This window comes from Crocuta crocuta, unplaced genomic scaffold (assembly GCF_008692635.1).
Source record: "Crocuta crocuta isolate KB4526 unplaced genomic scaffold, BGI_CrCroc_1.0 scaffold18, whole genome shotgun sequence".
NCBI lineage: Eukaryota > Metazoa > Chordata > Mammalia > Carnivora > Hyaenidae > Crocuta > Crocuta crocuta.
This window is the reverse complement of record NW_027532589.1, coordinates 1954148-1975123: the sequence shown is the minus strand read 5'-3', so window position 1 is coordinate 1975123 and position 20976 is coordinate 1954148. Positions and strand designations below refer to the sequence as shown.

Below are 20976 nucleotides of genomic sequence, written 5' to 3'. Positions count from 1 at the left end.
GAATTCGAGTTAGCTTAGAATGATTCAAGAATAACATGATAAAGAAAATTAGAAAGAGAAAAAGGAAAATAAGTTAGAGACAGAAACATGTGTTACCAAAGGTAAACTTCATGTTCAAAGTACACTAATGCAGTTATGTGATTCACCTTGCACATGAGAAAAATATGGCAAGTTTTCAGGAGAAACATAGGCATCAGTTTAGATAAACCATAGATGTGTGTATGTGTTTGCATACAAGCGTGTATGTGTCTGTATAGAAATGGGGAGGTTGAAACACACACACACACACACAGGAAGAGACATACAGAGAGGCAGAGACAGAGGTAGAAACTGCACGAGATGCAGAAACAGAATACTGTATAGAAATAGAGAGATTGGAAAGCATTCACTCACATGCGCGCACATGCATTCACCCACACACCCACACACTCACACACACACACACACACACACACACAGACACGTAGAGACAGAGACAGAAACAGTACTAGACACAGAGACAGAACACTTCTCACATGGCTTCAGAAAACTCACTGTGGTGTGGACGTCTCCAACATATGTCTAAACAAAGATAAACTTCTTATGGCAAATAAATTCTTAAATTATTTGTATGGAATACTCTCTGTTTCCCAGGTCCATTCTCCAACTGTCCCCCTGCAGTTTCCAGAGCCTGGCCTCTAGAATGAGGTTGCCTTGCCAGTGGAAAGCCTCTGCAGGATACTCAGAGGTTGAGAGGAGAGAGAGTTCAGGGTAGTAATTCCCAGGACCCACTCACTGCTAGGGTTTGGCGTGGCAATGACTGAATTGCTCAGTCCATGGACAGGTCCCACTGGTCCATCCTATTCTTCAGAGCTCCAGGCCTCCGACTTCATCACAGCCGGTGACTCATGCCCTCAGTCCTGGGATCGCCATAGCTTTCTCCTACAGCAGACTCTAAATCGCTTTTCCATCCTTTGTAAGTTTCTCATTAATCCTGCCCACATTTTTGTTAATAGTCCCTTAATTAATTGCATTTCACATACCCCTCTTGAGTGTGTCATCTTTTTTAATTGCTAGGACCCTGACTACTAAATTATGAAAAACAATACACTCTTTTAGATCTCTAACTAGGAAGGCACAATAGTTTTCTAGCTAATTTCTATATGGCTAAAGTACTAAGTATTAGAGACGTTAACTAAATTAAAACATGATGAAAGAAAAGATAAAAGTTTGGTTTCCATCTTATGTGCAGCTAGAGGACTGCAGCTCTGTTTGGTTCATGCTACGGATATATCTATTTTGTTCATGTTTGTGTGTTTCTGGACCTGATACCTACACTCAGAGTACTAAATGCAGATGATCTAAAACTCACTGATTACTCTTCTGTGAATTTGACTGAGGCTTTCTATCAGAAACAAATGAGTAAGGAAATAAATTTCTGTAAAACTGAAACAGGAGATATATTTTTAAATATAGTTTTGAAGTAAATTTTGATCTTGAGGTTTTCAATAAAACTCATGCATTTTGGTACATTTCACATGCCACAGGTGGCACTTAACATAAGACCATGAGGCAGAAAAAGCAAAATTGTTTGGTGCATTTTACAGATAAGGTAATACATGACTGTCCCAAAATTCTAGGCCAAGTTCATCAGTAAATCAACATAGTTGGATTTCATTTAAGAAATCTTCCTTCACAAGATTCTTCCTCACTTTTAGTGGGGTCTTGTATATTACTGTGTGTCCTGGATTTACATCTAAGAATACACACACACCACACACCGTACATACACACACACATACACCTCTTGGGCATGGATGACTATTTTTATTATATTGCACCTCAAATATTACAGACATACTCTTAAATAGTAACCTAATAAATAACAACTGATTCTATCTTTAAGAATTTTTGTGTTTGGTGACAGTGCTATATCCTATTGAGTAAACTCTAGCAACTTCTTGGGTTATAACATCAAGGTCCAGAATCACCACTTTTTCTCAGAAGAAGCCTGGATATTGTAAAGTTGACTTCCATTTAAAATATTTTAAAAGACTGATGAAAATGAAATATATATATATAAATTTATATATAAATATATATATTACTTTAAGATGAGGTTATTTAGACTCAGAGAGAGAAAGAGTGACTTGCCCAAGGTCATGTAATGAAATGATGGCAGAGAAATGACTCAGACACTCCAGTCTAGTGCCCTTCTCCATTAATTAAGAGCATTAAACAAATCAGAGAGAAAAAAAAGAGCTCAGGACATAAAATACTAATGACTTCCATCATTATTTCATTTGTGATTAATTCCTTCATGGCTGGTAGACCAAGTGCAGAAGTAGAGTTCCTACCTGACTTGGCCAACTCTATTGCCTTCTAAATGTTAATCCCAATGGTCCTCTAAGGTCTTACATCATGACCTGCATGAAATGCTCTATAACTTTAATGGGCTCTACCACATTTTCTACCTCTACTACCAACTAATCTTGAGGTTCACCTTTCTCTCTGGGTCTCATATTTTCCATCAATAATAGGAACAGATTATATTAGGTAGTTATGGGCACACTTCCAGTGTAAACATTCCATAAAATTTTAATAACTTTACAAGTAGGAAACAGTTCCACATACTTCAGGCTGTAATATCTGTGAAAATCACCAACTCTGTTGGAACTTTCCTGAATACACTGATGGATCAACATTTGAGCAGAATTTATAGGTGAATCAGTTCTCCAGGACTGATTGTTGATGACATCCAAAGTTACAGCTTAGCCCCATATCATCCAATATATTCTGAAATTATTTTTCCAAATCAGCTACCTATTCCTTCCCTGAGACTTTTGTAAAGTTTTAAAGGGCTGCACTATTTGAAAGAGTACCCTTGAAGTTTGAGATGATTGAATTTCAAATTCCACATGGTTGTTTGATTCACTGTTCACTACTGGAAATTTTGATAATATTAAAATTTTCTCTGCCTGGAGAAGAAAGCTAGGGAACTGCTCCCAAGCTATGGAGAGAACTTCTGCTGGAAAAACTACACAACACTAGGAAGATTGTACTCTTTTAAAGAGGACCTCTTTTTGGGCCCTTTTTAAAGATGAATTTTCAGGGGTGCCTGGGTGGCTCAGTCAGTTAAGCGTCTGACTTCAGCTCAGGCCATGATCTCACGGTTTGTGGGTTTGAGCCCTGCGTCAGGCTCTGTGCTGACAGCTAGCTCAGAGCCTGGAGCCTGTTTCAGATTCTCTGTCTCCCTCTCTCTCTCTGACCCTCCCTGCTTACATTGTCTCTCTCAGAAATAAATAAAGCATTAAAATTTTTTTAAAAAATAAAAAAAAAATAAGAATTTTCAGGAAGAAAATTCAATGGAAAATCATCCTTTGCCCCCATCTCCCTGTCCCATCTGTTGCAAAGGTCTAATTTTCAGTATCACTGCATTTAGTCATTTCGTGATGCTGCTAATCACCTGGAAACTTTAAATGCTCCCTGGGAACAAGAAATCCAGAATGAGTTCATTCCTCCACTAATGGGACAAACTCAGATTTATTTTCAGGCGGATTTATTGAGCCAATCATCTCTCTCTAAATTACAACAAAATGATAATTGAAGGTAAAATAACTATTTCCAAGTAAAAATAAAATGGAAATTGCATACCTTGATTTAAAGCTGTCAGGTGGCATGAGTTCCAAAGTATGAGTTGGTCCATATAGGTTTACAACATATAATTTGATGGTTGGGTTCATTTGACCTGCCTTTGAGAAAATGAGAGTTGTAATACAAATATATTAAGCATTAAAGTATATTGAAAAAGAAATGTTTTGATTCCTTTATAATTCTGCATTAGAATAGGGGAAAAGTTTAATTTCTTTGAAGTAGAAATTTCAAATTCAACAACCTGATTGCCTTCAATTGTTTTTGTAGATTGCTGTTTCTCAAGCACTTTAGTCAAACAATTAAAGGTGATGGAAAATCATGATGACTTTATTCATTAGGCATCACTACTGTGTTCTTTCCCTAGAATAACACCACAAGGGCTGGATTTACAAAATAGTGAAAAGAACAAGCTGCTATTCACATTATAGGATAAGAAATGCAGTGAGAAAAAAGCTTAGCTAATTAAAAAGAAGAAGAAGGAGAAAAAGAAGAAGAATGAAAAAGATACAGAAGATCTGCCAATCTGCATGGCACATGATTAAAATTCCCCAATACCTAATCCATTCTATTGCATTAAACATTCCTATGTTTCCTTTTAAACTTTAGTGAACACTAGATGGGGTGCAAGTGCACCTTGGGAGGTGGTGGGCCACAGAGGAGACTGTCCTCACCAAGTACCTAGTTAGAGGAGTAGAAAGACAGTGGTAAGAATGGGTAATAACTACCCTAGAGCATTAGTATGTTTCTGGCTCTTAGTATGTAGTAAAGACATTACATTAATCATCCTACTAAATGTTCCTACTTCCCACCTAAGATATAATTACAACCCTTTTCCAGATGACTATGGAGAGGCCAGGAAAACAGTGGAAGAGGGGATACATATCCAATAACTGAGGAAGCCGGCATGCAAACCCAGGATGCTCTTACCTGCGATTTTGCTTTATTTCATTCCTAGGCAAGAGTCTCCAAACTCTTTCTAAATATACTGTGAACTCATAGGGAGCAGAAATAGGAACTTTCACCAATATATCTCAAGCATTTTGGAATGAATAAGAGAATGTGTATGTGAATAAATGACTTACAGAATCAGTTGACTACTTGTGGCCCAATGTGTTTTTAAACATAGTAACCACTGTGTCATTTTGTGTGGCTGATGTTTTAGGAGAAGGGCTATATGAGATATACAAAGCAAGACAAGGAAATTAAAAGTGGATTGAATTAGAAGAGTGACAAAAATCTAAGGAGAATGATAAAAGTGATTTAAAGATGAGAAAGAAAAAGTCATGTCCAAGTAATTGTCATTGATAAAACCCAAAGTTGAACTGGACCAGACGCAGCATAATGCATTTTACCAACAGTCAGTAATAGCTCCTCAAGAACTGTGTTATTAGGCTATTAAATATGACTAGCAGGGAAGGACAGGCAGAGGAATGAATGGGTAAAGCACAAAGAATTGTTAAGGCAGTAAAAAATACTGTGTGATACCATAATGATGGATACATGTCATTAAATATATTTGTCCAAACCTACAGAGTGGACAACACCAAAACTGAACTGTAATGGAAACTATGCACTCTGGGTGATTATAATATGTCAGCATAGCTTTATAAATTATATTTTTGTTATAAATTATATATTTGTTATAAATTATGACAAATGCACTATAGTGAGTGATCCTGATATTGGGGGGAGGCTATGCATGTGTGAGTGTGGTGGGCATATGGGAATTATGTCGCTTTCTCTCAATTTTGCTGTGAACCTTAAACTTCTCCAAAAAATGAAGTCTTAATAATAAATGTAATAAATAACTAGCATGCCTGTGGGGGTGTATCATACACAGGTCAAGTTCTGAGCCAAAGAAAGGTGTCAGGAATGTCTTGCACCACAGAAACACAATGCTATAAAGAAAGATGATGGAAATGGTTCATACAGTGAAGGACTTCCTGGAAGATAAGCTATGATCCTGCTTCACCAAGTAGGCTCTGGTGTCAGATTTTATAAAATTTTTCATTACTTTAGAACCCTCAAGTGTCTGGGCACATTTGTCTTGGGCAATTTAGTTGTATGCCACACTCAGGAGCTCCCTTTCACATCGCTACTGTTTCAATTTAATTGTCACGATCCTCCCTGGGGAAAAAAAAGAAAACACCAAAAACTGGCCTTATCCATTTTTTCAATCTAACCATTTCTCTAGTTTGACCACAAATATTAAAAATTAGAGCTGGGATATACTATTTAGTAGTGCCCTTCAAAGTGTTGATCTCTGGCCAGGAGCAAGCTTCCATCACTATTCCCTGGCATCTTAGAAACACAAATACTCGACCCTACATAGACTCAAAATCAGAATCTCTAGGTGTGGGCTCAAGATTCTATGTTTTAACAAAACTCTCAGATAACTATAATTAGTAGGCAAATTTGACAAGATGCTGATATATATATATATATTTTCAAGAATATGTATTATTGCTAGTATATGTAATGATACATATATGCAATTATATATAGTATACATATATATAGATAATATACACACACACGTACATATATGTATGTTATAGATTACAGTTCAGTGGTGACCAAAGGTGTTAACTTGCATCACAATCACCCGGCAGGCAGGAAGGTTTGTTTAATTAGATTTAACCAGCATTTCTCATATCATGCAACATGAGAATCCGCACTTCTAATGGTTTCTCAGAGGAAGCTGATTCTTCTGGGAAAAGTACTATTTGTGAGAACTGGCTAAGCTTAACCTTGAGTCAGAGAAAGCTGGGTTTCCATTTTGACTGTTATTTGCTGAATATAGACCATGGGCAAGAGGTTAAAGATCCTCAAGTATTGTTTAATTTGATTATCAAACGAGACAATACTTGTCTGAGAATATGTCACAAGTCAGAAGTTTTGAGGCAATGTAGGTTTCCTTTCTGTAGCTTAAAAGTAGCTCATGATTTTGTCATCTAGACTAACAAAAAGATAATTTATAAAAATATCTAACACTTTTAAAAATGTCTAAAACAGTATACAGCACTGAATTAGAAAGTTATCATTAAAACACTGACTTTTCTAGTTGGTGAAAAATTGTGCCTATGATGTTTTTATTTTTTGATAAACTCATTTAGAAAAAGAGAAATTAAGTTAAATTTGATCTTTTTGTCAGCTCTTATCAATGATGCATAATTTTATGACATCCTTCGTCAAAGACATAGATGGTATTTATATCATAAAACAGGTTTTTGTTTGTTTGTTTGTTTTTAACGTCTACAGCTCTGTATGTTTATACCTGTGTAGGATCACTGATTACCGCGTTAGGTTTTACATGAAAACAAATGAAAAGCTGTGTACACACATGGCCAATTTTAGATAAAAAACAAACATTAGGCTATTTCCAAAATTCAGCTGTCCAGCATTCTATAATCTCAATTAGATTTTTCTCTCTCCATGGACTTTTGAAATTAAGTGCACACTGCAAGTTCATTTGCTTTTAATATCTGGATCATTTCAATAGTTTGCAAATTAGAGGAGTTCAACTATTTGCTTTTTACAGTCACAGTTGCCAGAAAGACTGCATATCTACAGAATCCTTCCTCTATAATTCTGAAACACAAGCCTCAATAATAATTAACCTTATTTTAATGGCAACTAAATTGTCATTAAACGACATAATGCTTTAATTAAGAAGATTAACCTGAGGTTACTGAGATAGAACGGTGCCTCTCTTTTGTGCTGAATTGCTAATGATAGGGTATTTTATGAGTTCTGAATCATGCTGAATTAAGTGAAATACAAATATATTTGTTTAGTGTATTTCATTAGTAAATCTGACCACATTATTTGCTGCACTTTTTAAAAATCTAGTTTCATTTGAAGCACAATTTAGTGTGAACTCTATGAATTACTTCAATGTCTAAAATACTACTTTTTGTAAGTTTATTGCAAAAGTAAGAGCAAATCAAACTAATACAGTTGTTAGTGGAAGGACTAACAAAGTTTTGTTTGTTTGTTTGTTTGGTTTTAAACCAGAGTGGAAAATAATGGCTTTCAAAGTTTAAGTAATATATACAAAATGATACTGAAACTTATTCTGAGATCAGGGATGAAGTTCAGACCTTCTTTCTTCGTGTCCTGTTGTCTTAAGTTCCTGTGCAGGGATTCCTATTAAAAACTTTCTGAGGATTTAGAATTCTTTCTCTTGGCTTGGCTGCTACAGTAGCTACCTTTTCTTTGTGTTTAATACTCCTCAGTGGTAGGTCATTGACACACACTAAGGACTTTTACCTTGCATTACATGTCTTTATCTGTGTATCTATGTATCTATTATTTATGTATCTATGTATCTGTGTATCCATCAATCCATCCATCATCTATCTATATCTGTCTACCTACATACCTACCTACCTACCTAACATCTATCATCTATCTATTTAATCTCTCTCTCTCTGTCTCTTAGGTATGAGACTAAGAATCATATGTATATCCTACTAAGTCATTAGGAGTAAATGGAGCAGACAGAGCTCCACATATATTTGTTAATTTGACAGGAAGATATTTTGATTCCAGATATGTCTTCAGTTATATAGGTTAACCTCTGGTAGTTTTACAGACAGGGACAGAATTAAAAAATCTGAGTTATTTCCCTGTTCTTAAAATAACTCTGACTTTTAGGGGCGCTTGAGTAGCTCAGTCGGTTAAGCGTCTGACTTCAGCTCAGGTCATGATCTCGCGGTTCATGGGTTCGAGCCCCACATCAGGTTCTGTGCTGACTGCTAGCTCAGAGCCTGGAGCCTGTCTTTGGATTCTGTCACTCCCTCTCTCTATGACCCTCCCCTGCTCACACTGTCTGTCTCTCTCTCTCTCTCTGTCTCTCTCTCTCTCAGAAATAAATAAAACATTAAAAAATTTTAAAAAAACCTCTGACTTTTAGAAAAGGACTTAGCCTTTTAGAGAGCTTAGTTTGTCCATTTGTAAATAGAGGCAATTGTGAAGAAGTCCAAATAAGGGAAAAATAGTGAAAATATCTCTGAAAATATGAAGCATATTATTATCACACATGATTTGTACAATAGCAAACATTATTATTATTATTATTGTATGCCTAGCTTTACTATTGAGAATTATAAAATAATTAATTAAATAACTTATTAAAAACAAAACTGTCTAGGTTTATCAACCCAGTATCTTCAGAATTAAATTTCTCAGATATTTCTATTTGTCTATATGTTTGCCTCAGTCTTTTAAAATTATGAGGCTTGGGAGTGTCCAAGTTCAAACACCAGCAGCCTCTAACTGAGAAGCTAATTTGAAAATGCACCTATTGCGTATGATTCTTAGAGTGAGTCTTACAATTCCCCACTCCTTCTGGGACATGAATTGCAAAAAAGTTGTTTTTTCCCTAAAGCTGATTTTATTTCCTTTTTTGTAGTGAACAAACTGAACAGTTCTTCGTGAACATCTTGCTTAGTTGCATATGCTTTTCACAATATGCCACTTCATTTTGTATTTAAATTGTCAGGGGGACTTTCATTACCATAAGTAAATCAAATGATGTGAGAATTAATACATTTGTGAAGTCTTTTCAGTCATTCTCTGGAGGGGAAAAGGTGCAGGTATTCCATAAAGGAAGAAACTGTCATTCATGAAACATGGCTAAATCTATATTAGAGAAGTGATAAGCTCTGTACTTGAAGTATAATAAAAATCTCTTGGTGAATATGATTATTTTGTTGTCAGGCCAAGTTGCCGTTTTCTCTTGAGGGGCACAGACTATATACACCTTCTAACTTGTATCCAGAAAAGACCCTAAACATAATATTTCAGAATCATAGAATGAGATTCCTCTCAATTCTCCTGTCTTTCTCAGCTATAGGCCAGTCATTTAATACTACAGTCTATCGGAAGAAGACAAGATTGAAAGAAAGAAAGAAAGAAACAAACAAAAACCATAAAAATAAAACCACAACAGATGGTACAGAATCGCACTGAAGAAACACTCTTCTTATTTTTGACTCTCTATCTTAGCCAGCCTCCTTCCTTCCTTCCTTCCTTCCTTCCTTCCTTCCTTCCTTCCTCCCCCATCCTTCTTCCTCCCCTGCCCTCCCCTCCCCTCCCCTTCCCTTCCCTTCCGTTTCCTTTCCTCCCTTCTCCACCTTGAGTAATCTGAGTCTGGAAGATGAGAGGAAAATAAAGTCACGCCTACCCTGACCATGCCTTTACTGTAAGTATAGAATAACATGTGGGATAGGTAATCTGTACAATACCTTGCCTAATTAACGTAATGCACAAGTTGAAAGCTGCAAAACATATCATGCTTGGGAAACATAAAGTACAACTCACTAAATGAATGGCTTTAAAATAGCTTCTAAATTGAATAAACAGCTGCCTCTTACCAAATTAAGAGGTGAAATGTGTAAAGTGGAATTTAAAAACTTTCCTATAAAACATCATTACATGATTAATGCATAGAGGGCCTCACCTATGAGCCTTTTTCTTTGTAATATAAACCATGGGGTAAATACACTTTTAAAAATAGACCTTAAGTTATGCCATACAATAGGAACAAAACAGTTACACTCCAGATGTTTCTGCAGCCTGCTCCGTACTTGAAAATAGTTTTGCTCTCTGGGCAAGATTTCCATATTTGCCTCACTCAATAAAACAATTCCATCTATCTTAGCTATGCCTGGTGATGGCTCTACCCCAGCATGTTATAAAGTATGTTCCAGAGTATGCTTTGCCAAAATAATGCTGATGTTAATACTAATACTAATAAATTCTTTATGCTTAGTCTATTCTTTATAGAGATTCTTTATGCTTAGTCTATTCCTTCCTGGAGATACTTTATGCTTAGTCGATTTTTTATGGGAGATTTATAATACACATTATCGTATAGTATATTAAATGCTCTAAGAAATCATCTGAGAGAAGTTGAAATTTTTTTTTTAGCTGAGAAATTTCAACTCATTTAACCATGGGACTTTTTCTTCCCTTATAACACCTATTAATGGCTAGAAAATAACAAATGTTAACAAACAGAATGTACTTCTGGAGACATCTGTGCCCTAGTATCAGTGCTGCCCCTTATCTCTTCTCACCTTCTTTCTAACTGGGAAGGTGGGGGAAAACAAGAATGAGAGCAACAAAGGGGGGAAAATAGAGCAAAAGTGACAGTTCCGAAGCCCTGAATCATCTCTACCTCTTCCTACCAGAACACTGTGTACAGGCTACTGCAACCTCTGAAAAGATCTGACCAGTAGGAAAGGCTGCTTTTTTTCTGCAAAGACAACGTGTTCAGGAACCAAGGATACCATCAATCAAGTCAATGGTGTGGAGAGAGAGAACAAATCAGTGCTTCCACGACGCTTACCTTAGGATATGGATACAGCTTTCCTTTGGGATACAATGCTCCGGTAAATCGAGGAATAACCATGTTAGGCACCAACGAGTCATTTATCATCAGGAAGGCAAGCCTTTCTCCATCTGGTGACCACCAGTGGGCAATGTGAGAATGCAGGAGTTCCTCTAGAATAAATGAGTGTTATTTGAAACCAACTGTAGAGATGTGGGCTCAGTGACCCACAAACATCTGTCCTTGAAATCTCCATTGCAGATATACTTTTTTTTTCCCTATACAGTGTGTTGGATTTTATCAACATTATGGAGAATTCTTTATTTCTGAATGACCCTTCTAGTCCCAGGGAAAGCAGACGCAGTGGAAAGAAAGAATGAAGCAATGAAGTCGGGATTTCATCAGCAAATGTGAACAGAGAAGATGAAAGCACAAGTAGGACAAAAAGAATAAGAACAGTAAGTGAAGACTGAAATATGGCATCAAACCATGCCCATGTCACCATGCATTCATATTTGCATTCAATCATATTTCCATCATCAATTAAGTTGAACACCCACTAGATTCATGAAATTATTTTTTGCTCTAAGGAAATAGAATAGGAAATACACTGGATATCTTTCATGTGAGCAGATCCACTATTCATTTGTTTATACCTGCTTGCTGGCCCGGTAAGTTAACTTGTATGCACTACAGCCAAAGGGTTGCCATGCCTTCCAGAGCATGGCCATTATGGTACAATGACAAGAGATTAGAAGAAGAGTGAAGTCAGAATATTTACTTCCTTGGCCATATCCTGAAATGTCACTTCAGGCTTGCCATATGTTTTAAATAATGTCACTACTCCTATCAATGCAGTCTTTCCTATGAAATTTTCTCCTTTTGTATCTTGTAATGAATGGTTCATCTCTATGGACATAGGGGTGGTATAATAGCTTGGTTGCTCCTGGTCTAGATTATAGCTCTGTTCTTTAGGGTTTCATTTTGTAAATGTGGTCTCTTTGTCAATAGATCTTCAGGTTACTGAATGTGCCAGCTCTTTTCTTCTGGTCCCTTGACAAATACTGTGAAGAATGCCAGCAATAGACTCAGAAAAGGGACCTTTAAAATTAGGTTTTGAGATTAAGTTGGAGATCTATATCTGTACCTACCTCTATATATCTATATCTATACCCATCTATATCTGCACTACCTTTGATGTAATAATCACCTTTCCAGGAGAGAAATGGAATATAAATAATCCAGAGCAAAGGATGGAATCATTAGTAATCAATTGTCACTGGTGATGATGCAGAGTGAAATGCAGATGGAGAGGAAAGGTTTGGGGAGGATAATTGGTGGTGGCACTTAATTGCTACAACAATGGCAGCTCTAAAGACTATAAAATGAAGTTCACAAAGTTCATATGACACCTCAGGGAAATTACATAGAAATAAACTGAAACCATGTATGCAAAATCAAGAATACAAAAAAGATCATCGAGACATCTTTGAAGGAGTCCCTCTCTTCTGTAATTGCAGGTAGGTAAGGCAGAGGTCCAAGGGTACATAGTAAGGGTTGTAGAGCTACAACACAACTTAGGGACTCAACTCCAGTTGTTTTTTTTTTAAAGCTAAGAAGTCCTGGGACCTTGGCACATAGGATAGTGATGCTTGGGTAAACATGTGCAGGATACTTATGCTTTCTGGACCAGTCTCATAAACAAAACATTTTATAGTGGAATGTTGCTATATGTGTCTAAGTTTATGGCTGAAGATGCTGAACCTCAAAATTCCCACAAGTCTTCTTGCTGACAGAGGCAGCCTCTATCCAAGGGAGATAGATGTCCTCTGCATAAAGGCAGAGTGAGATAAACCCCTGTAATGTTTATGAGTTCTATATCCCTAGGGGAGAATTTGGAGATCTGGTAGCATAGTATACACTGAGATATCTCTTCTAAAGCAAGAGAAAATTTGTTGGAATTGTACTCCTGCAAAAGTGAAGAGGGAACAGATTCTTCAGATTCTGAAGGAACAACTTAAACCATATTCACATATGCTGCCCCATTCTACTTTCCAGACAACCTGTGAAGCTGCCCATTCTGAGCAGAGTCTGTGCAAGAAAGGGCTATGCAGCAGATCAAGGCCATGGTACAATCCTTTCTACCATCTTTACCTTGTGACCCAGCAGATACAATGCTAATATGAATCTTCATGGTAAACAGAGATGCTGTGCAGACCTTCTGAAACTCACCATATGGCAATCAAAATGGGCATTGCAAGCTTTAGGAAAGGCCATTTCCTCCTGTGCGGATTAATGTTCTCTATTTCAAAAGCAGATCTCTACTGGGATCTTGCAGAAACAATTAGCCTGACCACAGGATACCAGGTATCTATGCAACCCAGATTGCCCATCATGAACTGAATGTTATCTGATTCAGTGACCATAAAACTAAACACATAGAGCAACATCCCACTATAAAATAGAAGGGGTATCTATGGGACTGGGAGAGAACACATAAGTAAAATACCCAGAGTGTTGTATCCTGTGCTTTACTCTCTCTCCTTCAGCTCATATCAAAACCTCGAGATGGGTTTTCTTTTTTTTTTTTAACTGTTTTTAATGTTTTTATTTATTTCTAGGAGAGAGAGAGAGACAGCGTGAGCAGGGGAGGGTCAGAGAGAGAGGGAATCACAGACTCCGAAATAGGCTCCAGGCTCTGAGCTGGCAGTCAGCACAGAGCCTGATGCAGGGCTCAAACCCACGAACCGCGAGATCATGACCTAAGCAAAAGTCAGACGCTTAAGCGACTAAGCCACCCAGGTGCCCCTCAAGATGGGTTTTCTAATACGCGTTGGCGGGGGAGAAGTAAATGCAGGCCTGGTTTATGGGCAGGTTTGTATGATGTACTTGAAGACTGTGGAGTTGGTAGGCTCTGTCCTACAGTCTGACTGAAGATTGGCATTAAAAGACCAAACTAAACATAAATCCTTCCAGTTGGCAGACTTTTGAACAAGATACTTAGTTTTCTACCCTTTTGTGGAAGGCGAATTAGCTTGAAGCATGGATCCACCCTGACTCATCCACAGTAACAAATAAAGGGCCTGATCAGAGTTACGAGAAGACTAAAATTAGAAAATTAGTGACAAGGAAATGTAGGGAAAGATAACTGCATTGACATCTCAGAAGAGGTGAGATGTCATTGTTACATTGAACATATAACAATGTGAAGATCGTAGTGTCCTACTTAATATCCACCGGAACACATCTATTGCAGAGCAGCTGTCAATAATCAGATGGGTGATATGGCTATCAAGTACAGGTCAGTCGGCTTGGGTTCCTACCATTAGCTGCCAACAAGAGGAGCTGTCATTAAACTCTTTATATGGCATTATTTCCCAGCAGGACCAGCTGGCTACCTGGTGGCAGGTAGAGCACATGGGAGCCATTCCATTAAGATGGGGTAGCATTTTATCATTACAAAGACAGACAGGTGCTCTGGGTTAGATACGCCTTGGCTGCCTGAAGTCCTGTCAGCACTGCTATTCATGGACCCACAGAATAGCGTACCCATTATCACAATAGTTCACCACATCACCACTAAAGAGAAAAGATTTTATAGCAAAAAGAAGGGCAATATACTCAGACCATAAAATTCGCTGTTCTCCATTAGCTATATGTACCTGGCTTGATGAAAGTGTGAACTAGTCTTCTCTCACTTGGTTTTGGCCCTATAACAACCTTAATGTTAGGATGTCATCATACAGTATGTACGTGTCCCTCTTTCAAAGCCAGGAAGCACACATCTAGGAACTAGGGGATAGAAGGGGAGCCCTCTCTTTCACTATCACACCATTAACCCACTAGATATATTTTGTTTCTTGTCTTCATGATAAGGAGGTCAGTGGGTTTGGACATTCAAATGCCTAAGGGGGTACTGCTTCTAACAGCGAGTGTCCTAATTATGCTCCTCTGAATTGGAAGCTAAAATCTCCCCCTGATCATTTGGGGCTCAATAGGCCTGGATAAAAACTGACAGAATACAGGCAGTGTGTGTCTGTCTGGTAATTAATCTTATCTGCCAGGAAAAATATATATGTCTTTATTATATGAAGGAGAGGAAAGAAGAGTATATCTGGACTCAGGAGATTCATGGATACTCCTTTGTTCAAGTCTACCCATTTTCCAATTCTACATTTCCACATTCCAATTTCCATTTCAATGGAAAACTGAAATTGTAGCAACCTAATTAAGAAAAAGAAGCAAAGAAATAAGATTTGGCAGGGATAAAATTTTGGTTTGATCTACTAGGGTAAATAACCTATGTAGTCAAAATGCTGGCAGACTAAAGGGTAAAAGGAATGGTTGACTGACAAAGGAGCTATGATTACTAGTTACGGCCTTGTTTAATGGGTGCAATTCCCCCTGAAACTTTATATGAAAAACACGAGTGTTGGCTGTGGTTATAAATTTCTGACAGGAATATAAACTGGACCGATACCGCTCTACAATGAAACAGTGGCAGATGGAAGGAACTTCATGTGTCTTTCAAGGATGCAAAGATTTTATTTAAGTAATAATAATACCATCTTGATCTTTGAGTTTTTGTTGGCCATGGCCAATATGAAACCAAACAAATCAAATGAGGGAAGTAAAGTTGGTGCATGATACTTATTTTCTTGGTTCTCACCCATTGGAATCCTGTTAGTGAGGCTATGTTTCCTAATAAAAACTTACTGCTTCTGCAAAAACTATAGGATTCCTTGTTTGTAGGTTCTAGTAACAGCTTACTTACCATTCCCACTTCAAGTGTTAATGACTAAATCATTACTAGTCGTAGGTTGCTACATATCCCTTGTCTTTGATAAGTGATCCCTTCATAGGTAAAAATGTTAATACTATTTTGAATGTGCCATTGTTTCCAGTTGTAATCCTGACACTGATTTGTACAAGTTACTTAAAATTCCTATGAGGAGACCCATTCACCAGACATACTGAGAAAAAAAAAGAAATTTACACTGGACAAATGGGTGTAAATTATTATGAGACTTATAGGTACAGAGGTATTGGATCGCATGGCCTAAAATCAACACTCAGAATTTCTAAGAGGTGGGTTCTATCCTAGCTGTAAATGTATATGCACAAGTACTTCCCAAGAATAATAATGGCGCAGATTTGAGAACACCTTCCAGTAGAAACTAGGTATCGTCTACTCTAATTTATTTTAGTGCAATCCATGTCTCCAGTTGTCGCTCACAAAAATGTCAAAATAGCAAAGTAGTACACACAAAGTATTTTGTGACTTGCTTCAGGTATAAAAAATTAAGCGAACTTAAATGGGAAGGAGGTAAATAAGTGAATCTTTAATATGTATCTCCTTAAGAGTTCTCTTGGATAATTCACACACTTCTTTAATTGCAACTAACAGGGACTCTTACTCATGGATTCAAACTTCCTGTGTTAATTATATTATATTATATTATATTATATTATATTATTTACAAACATTGTATTTCTACAAATTGCTTTCCATTCCATTCCAAGGAAGGTTTGGTTTGTCTTTGACTTCATTACAATAATGAGAATATCTCACTGAAAAACAGATGGAGTTTTCAACACATGTTGTTTTATATCAAAAACACTTAGCAACGTGACCTCAACACAGAGCACTTACAGAAAACTAACATATAATCATTGTGTTCAGATTAACCATGCTATTCTGAAAAGTAAGCTGATTTTATCCATTTGCAGTTTACCAATTTAGACAGATAAGATTTCCTGAGTAAGCTACTGCAGCCATAGGGGTCTATGGTTGCCTTTTCCTCTTTACTTTTTGTATCTCACTGTCAAGTGTTTTTTTGAACCCACAAACCATGAGATCATGATGTGGGCTGAAGTCAGAAGCTTAACTGCCTGAGCCACACAGGCACCCCTGTCAAGTTTCTTTAAAGAGTTGTCTATATTCATAAACTTCTCACTTCCCATTTACACCTCTATCCACTGCTGTCCTGCTTCTGGTACCACAAATTGACTGATTTCACTTTCATCAATTTCCGGTAGCAAATGCAGCAGTAACTGTGGAATCCATAGCTTATTTCACCTCCAGAGACTCAGCATTATTTGTTATTCTGCCTTCCTCTGGCTTCTACGGCTGCCCCCCTAAGTTTTTCTTTTATCTGCCATAGTCCAGTTTTACTGAGATATAGTAAGTGCTCAATAAATATTTGTTCAATGAATGGATGAATGTGACTTCTATGCAAGAGAAAGAAAAACAAAAACAAAACAATATTCTCAGTGAGCAACCAAAAAATGTACCAATTTCCATCTGTTGATAAGACTATTGTTAATGCTGTGAATTTTTTCTCTTACTGCTTTATTCTTGTCATTCTTAAAGCTCAATTGCACAGACCATTTCTTCTATTAAGTGACTCTATACTCCTCCATTCCATTAGAATTAATTCTACTTTTATTTCTATTTAGTATTCTGACATGTAGTTCTATTACTATTTATACTGACCATGCTCCAAATGGTTCCTTTATAGAATAATTGTTTACAGTTTTTCACTCCAGTAATTGGAAATACCCAAAACATAGAAACCCTCTTCCTCATCATATTGTACTCAGATAATCCTGGAAAGATATACATACTCAATAACTATTGAATTGAATATTGAAGAATTCCTTAAAAATACATTTATAAATCATTAAGGCACAGTGGTTCCAATATTTCATGTGCTCAAATAACTTAAAGTCTTGGTCATTTTTTGTTTCTCTTTAATAGGTTCAATACTTTATAAAATTTTTCAAAGCTGTAAACTTTGCAGCTGTGAACTTTACTTACTTTTAGCAAAACATTCATCTGATATTTTATTTAGTTAAGTTACTATGTTAAGTGAACCAATTTATATGAGTAACATTAGATGCATTTGGTGTGAATTATGTTTAAAATGATGCATCATTTTGAGCATGATGTTTTATTTTTCTCTTAAACTTCAACTCTTTAAAAACACATTATATTTTATTTTCCTTGACTTTCCTTAGGAACTGAATAATACTACAAATACAAAGAGGTTTTAAAATTACACTTTTAAAGACTGAAAATCTCGACATAAGTGCCTTTGGTTGGGATCAACAGCCACACTAACAGATTGGCCTAGACCTAAAAAGTTTAAACCATGCTATTGAAATGTGCCACAAAAACATTTTATTATCCTTTATGTGACTCCTTCTTTAATCTTTTTTTTTCCTTATGATATTTACTAAAGGAAAATTTGAATTTAACACAGTGGAAATGTTACATGTTACTTCTTGAGTCTCTCACACATACTAATTCAGATTGCAACTGATTTCTATAAAGGAACAAGAAGGAAAACTCTACATTATGTTGCAGATCATATGCATTCCTAGTAGATATCACTGTGCTGTGGTGACTGTACTGAAAGAAAAAGAGAAGGTCTGTAACCTGGGAGCTGATGGAAACGTGGAAAAACAAAGTGATAGAGGGAAATGAAGGTATTGTGTGGCTCTTAAAACATAGCTTGGGAGGGGCACGGGCGTGGGTCAGTCGGTTAAGCATCCGACTTCGGCTCAGGTAATGATCTTATAGTTCTTCATGAGTTCAAGCCCCACACTGGACTCTGTGCTGACAGCTCAGAGCCTGGAGCCTGCTTCAGATTCTGTGTCTCCCTCTCTCTCTGACCCTCCCTTGCTCGTGCTCTGTCTCTCTCATCTCTCAACAATAAATAAATGTTAAAAAAGTAGCTTGGGAATGCAGACAAAATATTGAGGGGAAAAATTAATGACACCTGAATGGCCTAACTCCCTCTGTCAAACCTTAACACTGATTCCCTTGGTACTGTCCCTTCTCTTGAAAATAAAGCAAGGATTTATTGACCACAGAGGTAAGTCTGTGGTCAAAGTCTTTGGTTGAAGAAATAGACCAGGGAAATCTAATGGTTTGGGTCCATAATGTATGCCATTCCTTAGGGAACAATAAAAGGCACTGAAGTGTAACAGGTAAGGAGACCAGGAGACTAAGCACTGGATTTGAGGATACACATTCAAGTGCCAGCTCTGGCACTCATGAAATTTGAGGCCATGTCTAAGTCACCTACCCCCTGAGTCTTGGCTTCATCTGTAAATGATTAAATATGCTAGTACTGTAAGGATTCAATCACATAGCACATTTGGAATTTGCTAGTATACCTACAGTGTAAGAGCCAAGGGACTGAGTTTCATTTGAATGGCAAAAATGATAAGTTTACAATTTCTCCTTTGGAAAGTGTCAGACCTACGGAGTTATTACACATGAGTTTTGTTTTCTGTTTGCCTTTCCTATCCCCAAAAGAGTATTCACTCTCCAGCTGAATATATATAATTTCATTCTCTAATGAAGAAAATAATCTTATTTGTCAGATAATTGTCCTTAATTTCTCTTCTGACAATTTTCTTAAAAATGTAATGCCAAAAATTACATAAAGTCATATATAATAGGACATATCCATATGTAAAAGACAGAGGCCCAGGTCATCTTGTTCAGTGATCAAGTCAGTACATTCTACATTGAGTTGACTTAGAAATCCTTTGATGTAAGGGATCACATTTTGTAACCCAAGGTAGCATGCTAGCATACTGTGAAGCACCAATGTTCCCACTAAATTATTTTTTGCTTCCCTGATGCCCACTACTCTTATGAATGCCTGCTCCCTGGGTCTGTCACCAGAATTTACTAGTGACCTAAACCAGAAGCCACAGAATCATTCTTTGACTTCTTCTCATCTGCTTCATCCATTTAACCACTAAGATCTATCTATTTTACTGTCTCATCAATTTTAGAATCTTCCCTCCGTCTTATTGCTTTAACCCAGTACTATTGCTCATTATCTCTTGACAGAACATAGGAAAAGCCTCCCAGCTGCTCACTAGTTCTGTCTGCTGTTTGATCCAAGCTTTACATTGTAGTCAAAATGATCTATTTATTAGGAAGATCTAATATTGGCACTCCCTAACTTGAAAAGCTCCATTAGTTTCCCCATTTACTAGTGAAAAAATAATTGAATACTTTTAGGGTTACCATCCCTTGTTTCTTGCTGTCTTCCTTTTCTTCAAATTTTACGCCCCAATCATATCAAGCAGATTTTAGTTCCCAAGGTGCACACCAGGCTATTTAACCTTGCTATGCTTTTGCAAGCTTTTAACTGTTGCTTAGATTTCCCTACCTAACTTCTTCTTTTTAAAGTATTTTAATTTAAATTCCAGTTTAGTTAGCATATGGTGTAATATCAGTTTCAGGTATACAATATAGTGATTCAACACTTCCATACACTTGGTGCTCATCACAGCAGGGGTACTCCTTAATTCCCCTCACTTATTTAACCAAACCCCCAACCAACCTCCCCCTTGGTAACCATCAGTTTGTTCTCTAGGGGTAAGAGAGAGATAAGAGTTTCTTGGTTTGCGTCTGTCTCTCTCTCTCTCTCTCTCTCATTTTCCTCTGTTCATTTGTTTTGTTTCTTAAATTCCACAAACTGCACTGATACAGTTTCTTCATTCCTCAGGGTCTCATGCAGTACTGACAATACTGTGAAGATAAAGGGCAGCTCTTACCTAGCTCCTCTACATCAAAGGTGGTTCGTTCTTGCTACCTAGACTCCTAGAACTACCCAAGTCTCAAATTTGTTCTCCAGATGTTTCTTTAATTCATTGGGCCATCTCAGGCCCCACCAATAATTTATCTTTTTGCAGCTTCTGACACTCTGAACCAAAGAATCCTACTTATTACTTTGTGTGTTTGAAATTTTTTTTAATTTTACACCATAGTTATTATTGATATTTCCAAAGTAGCTTCCATTATTCCTCAGAATCAACTGTGGCCTCTAAAATATTTTATTATTTGATGCTGGCATATACACAAAAAATATAGGTATAAATATACATGTGCACATATGCATATAAATTTCAAAGGCTACAATGTCTCTTCATTAATAAAATAGCTACACCTAGTAAAATGTTTCTCTTAACGTAAG

At 36.9% G+C, this 20976-nt stretch overlaps 1 protein-coding gene across 1 annotated transcript in view; it reads right to left on the bottom strand.

The window, feature by feature from the left end:
- The window catches only part of DPP10 (dipeptidyl peptidase like 10), a 306345-nt gene that overhangs the window by 98917 nt on the left and 186452 nt on the right, over positions 1-20976 (bottom strand). The window contains exons 5-6 of the mRNA XM_077779630.1: positions 10991-11145; positions 3634-3731 (exon numbers count right to left, since the gene is read on the bottom strand). Coding sequence (XP_077635756.1) covers positions 3634-3731; positions 10991-11080 — 188 coding nt within the window. The 5' untranslated portion in view covers positions 11081-11145. The remainder of the gene's footprint in view (positions 1-3633; positions 3732-10990; positions 11146-20976) is intronic.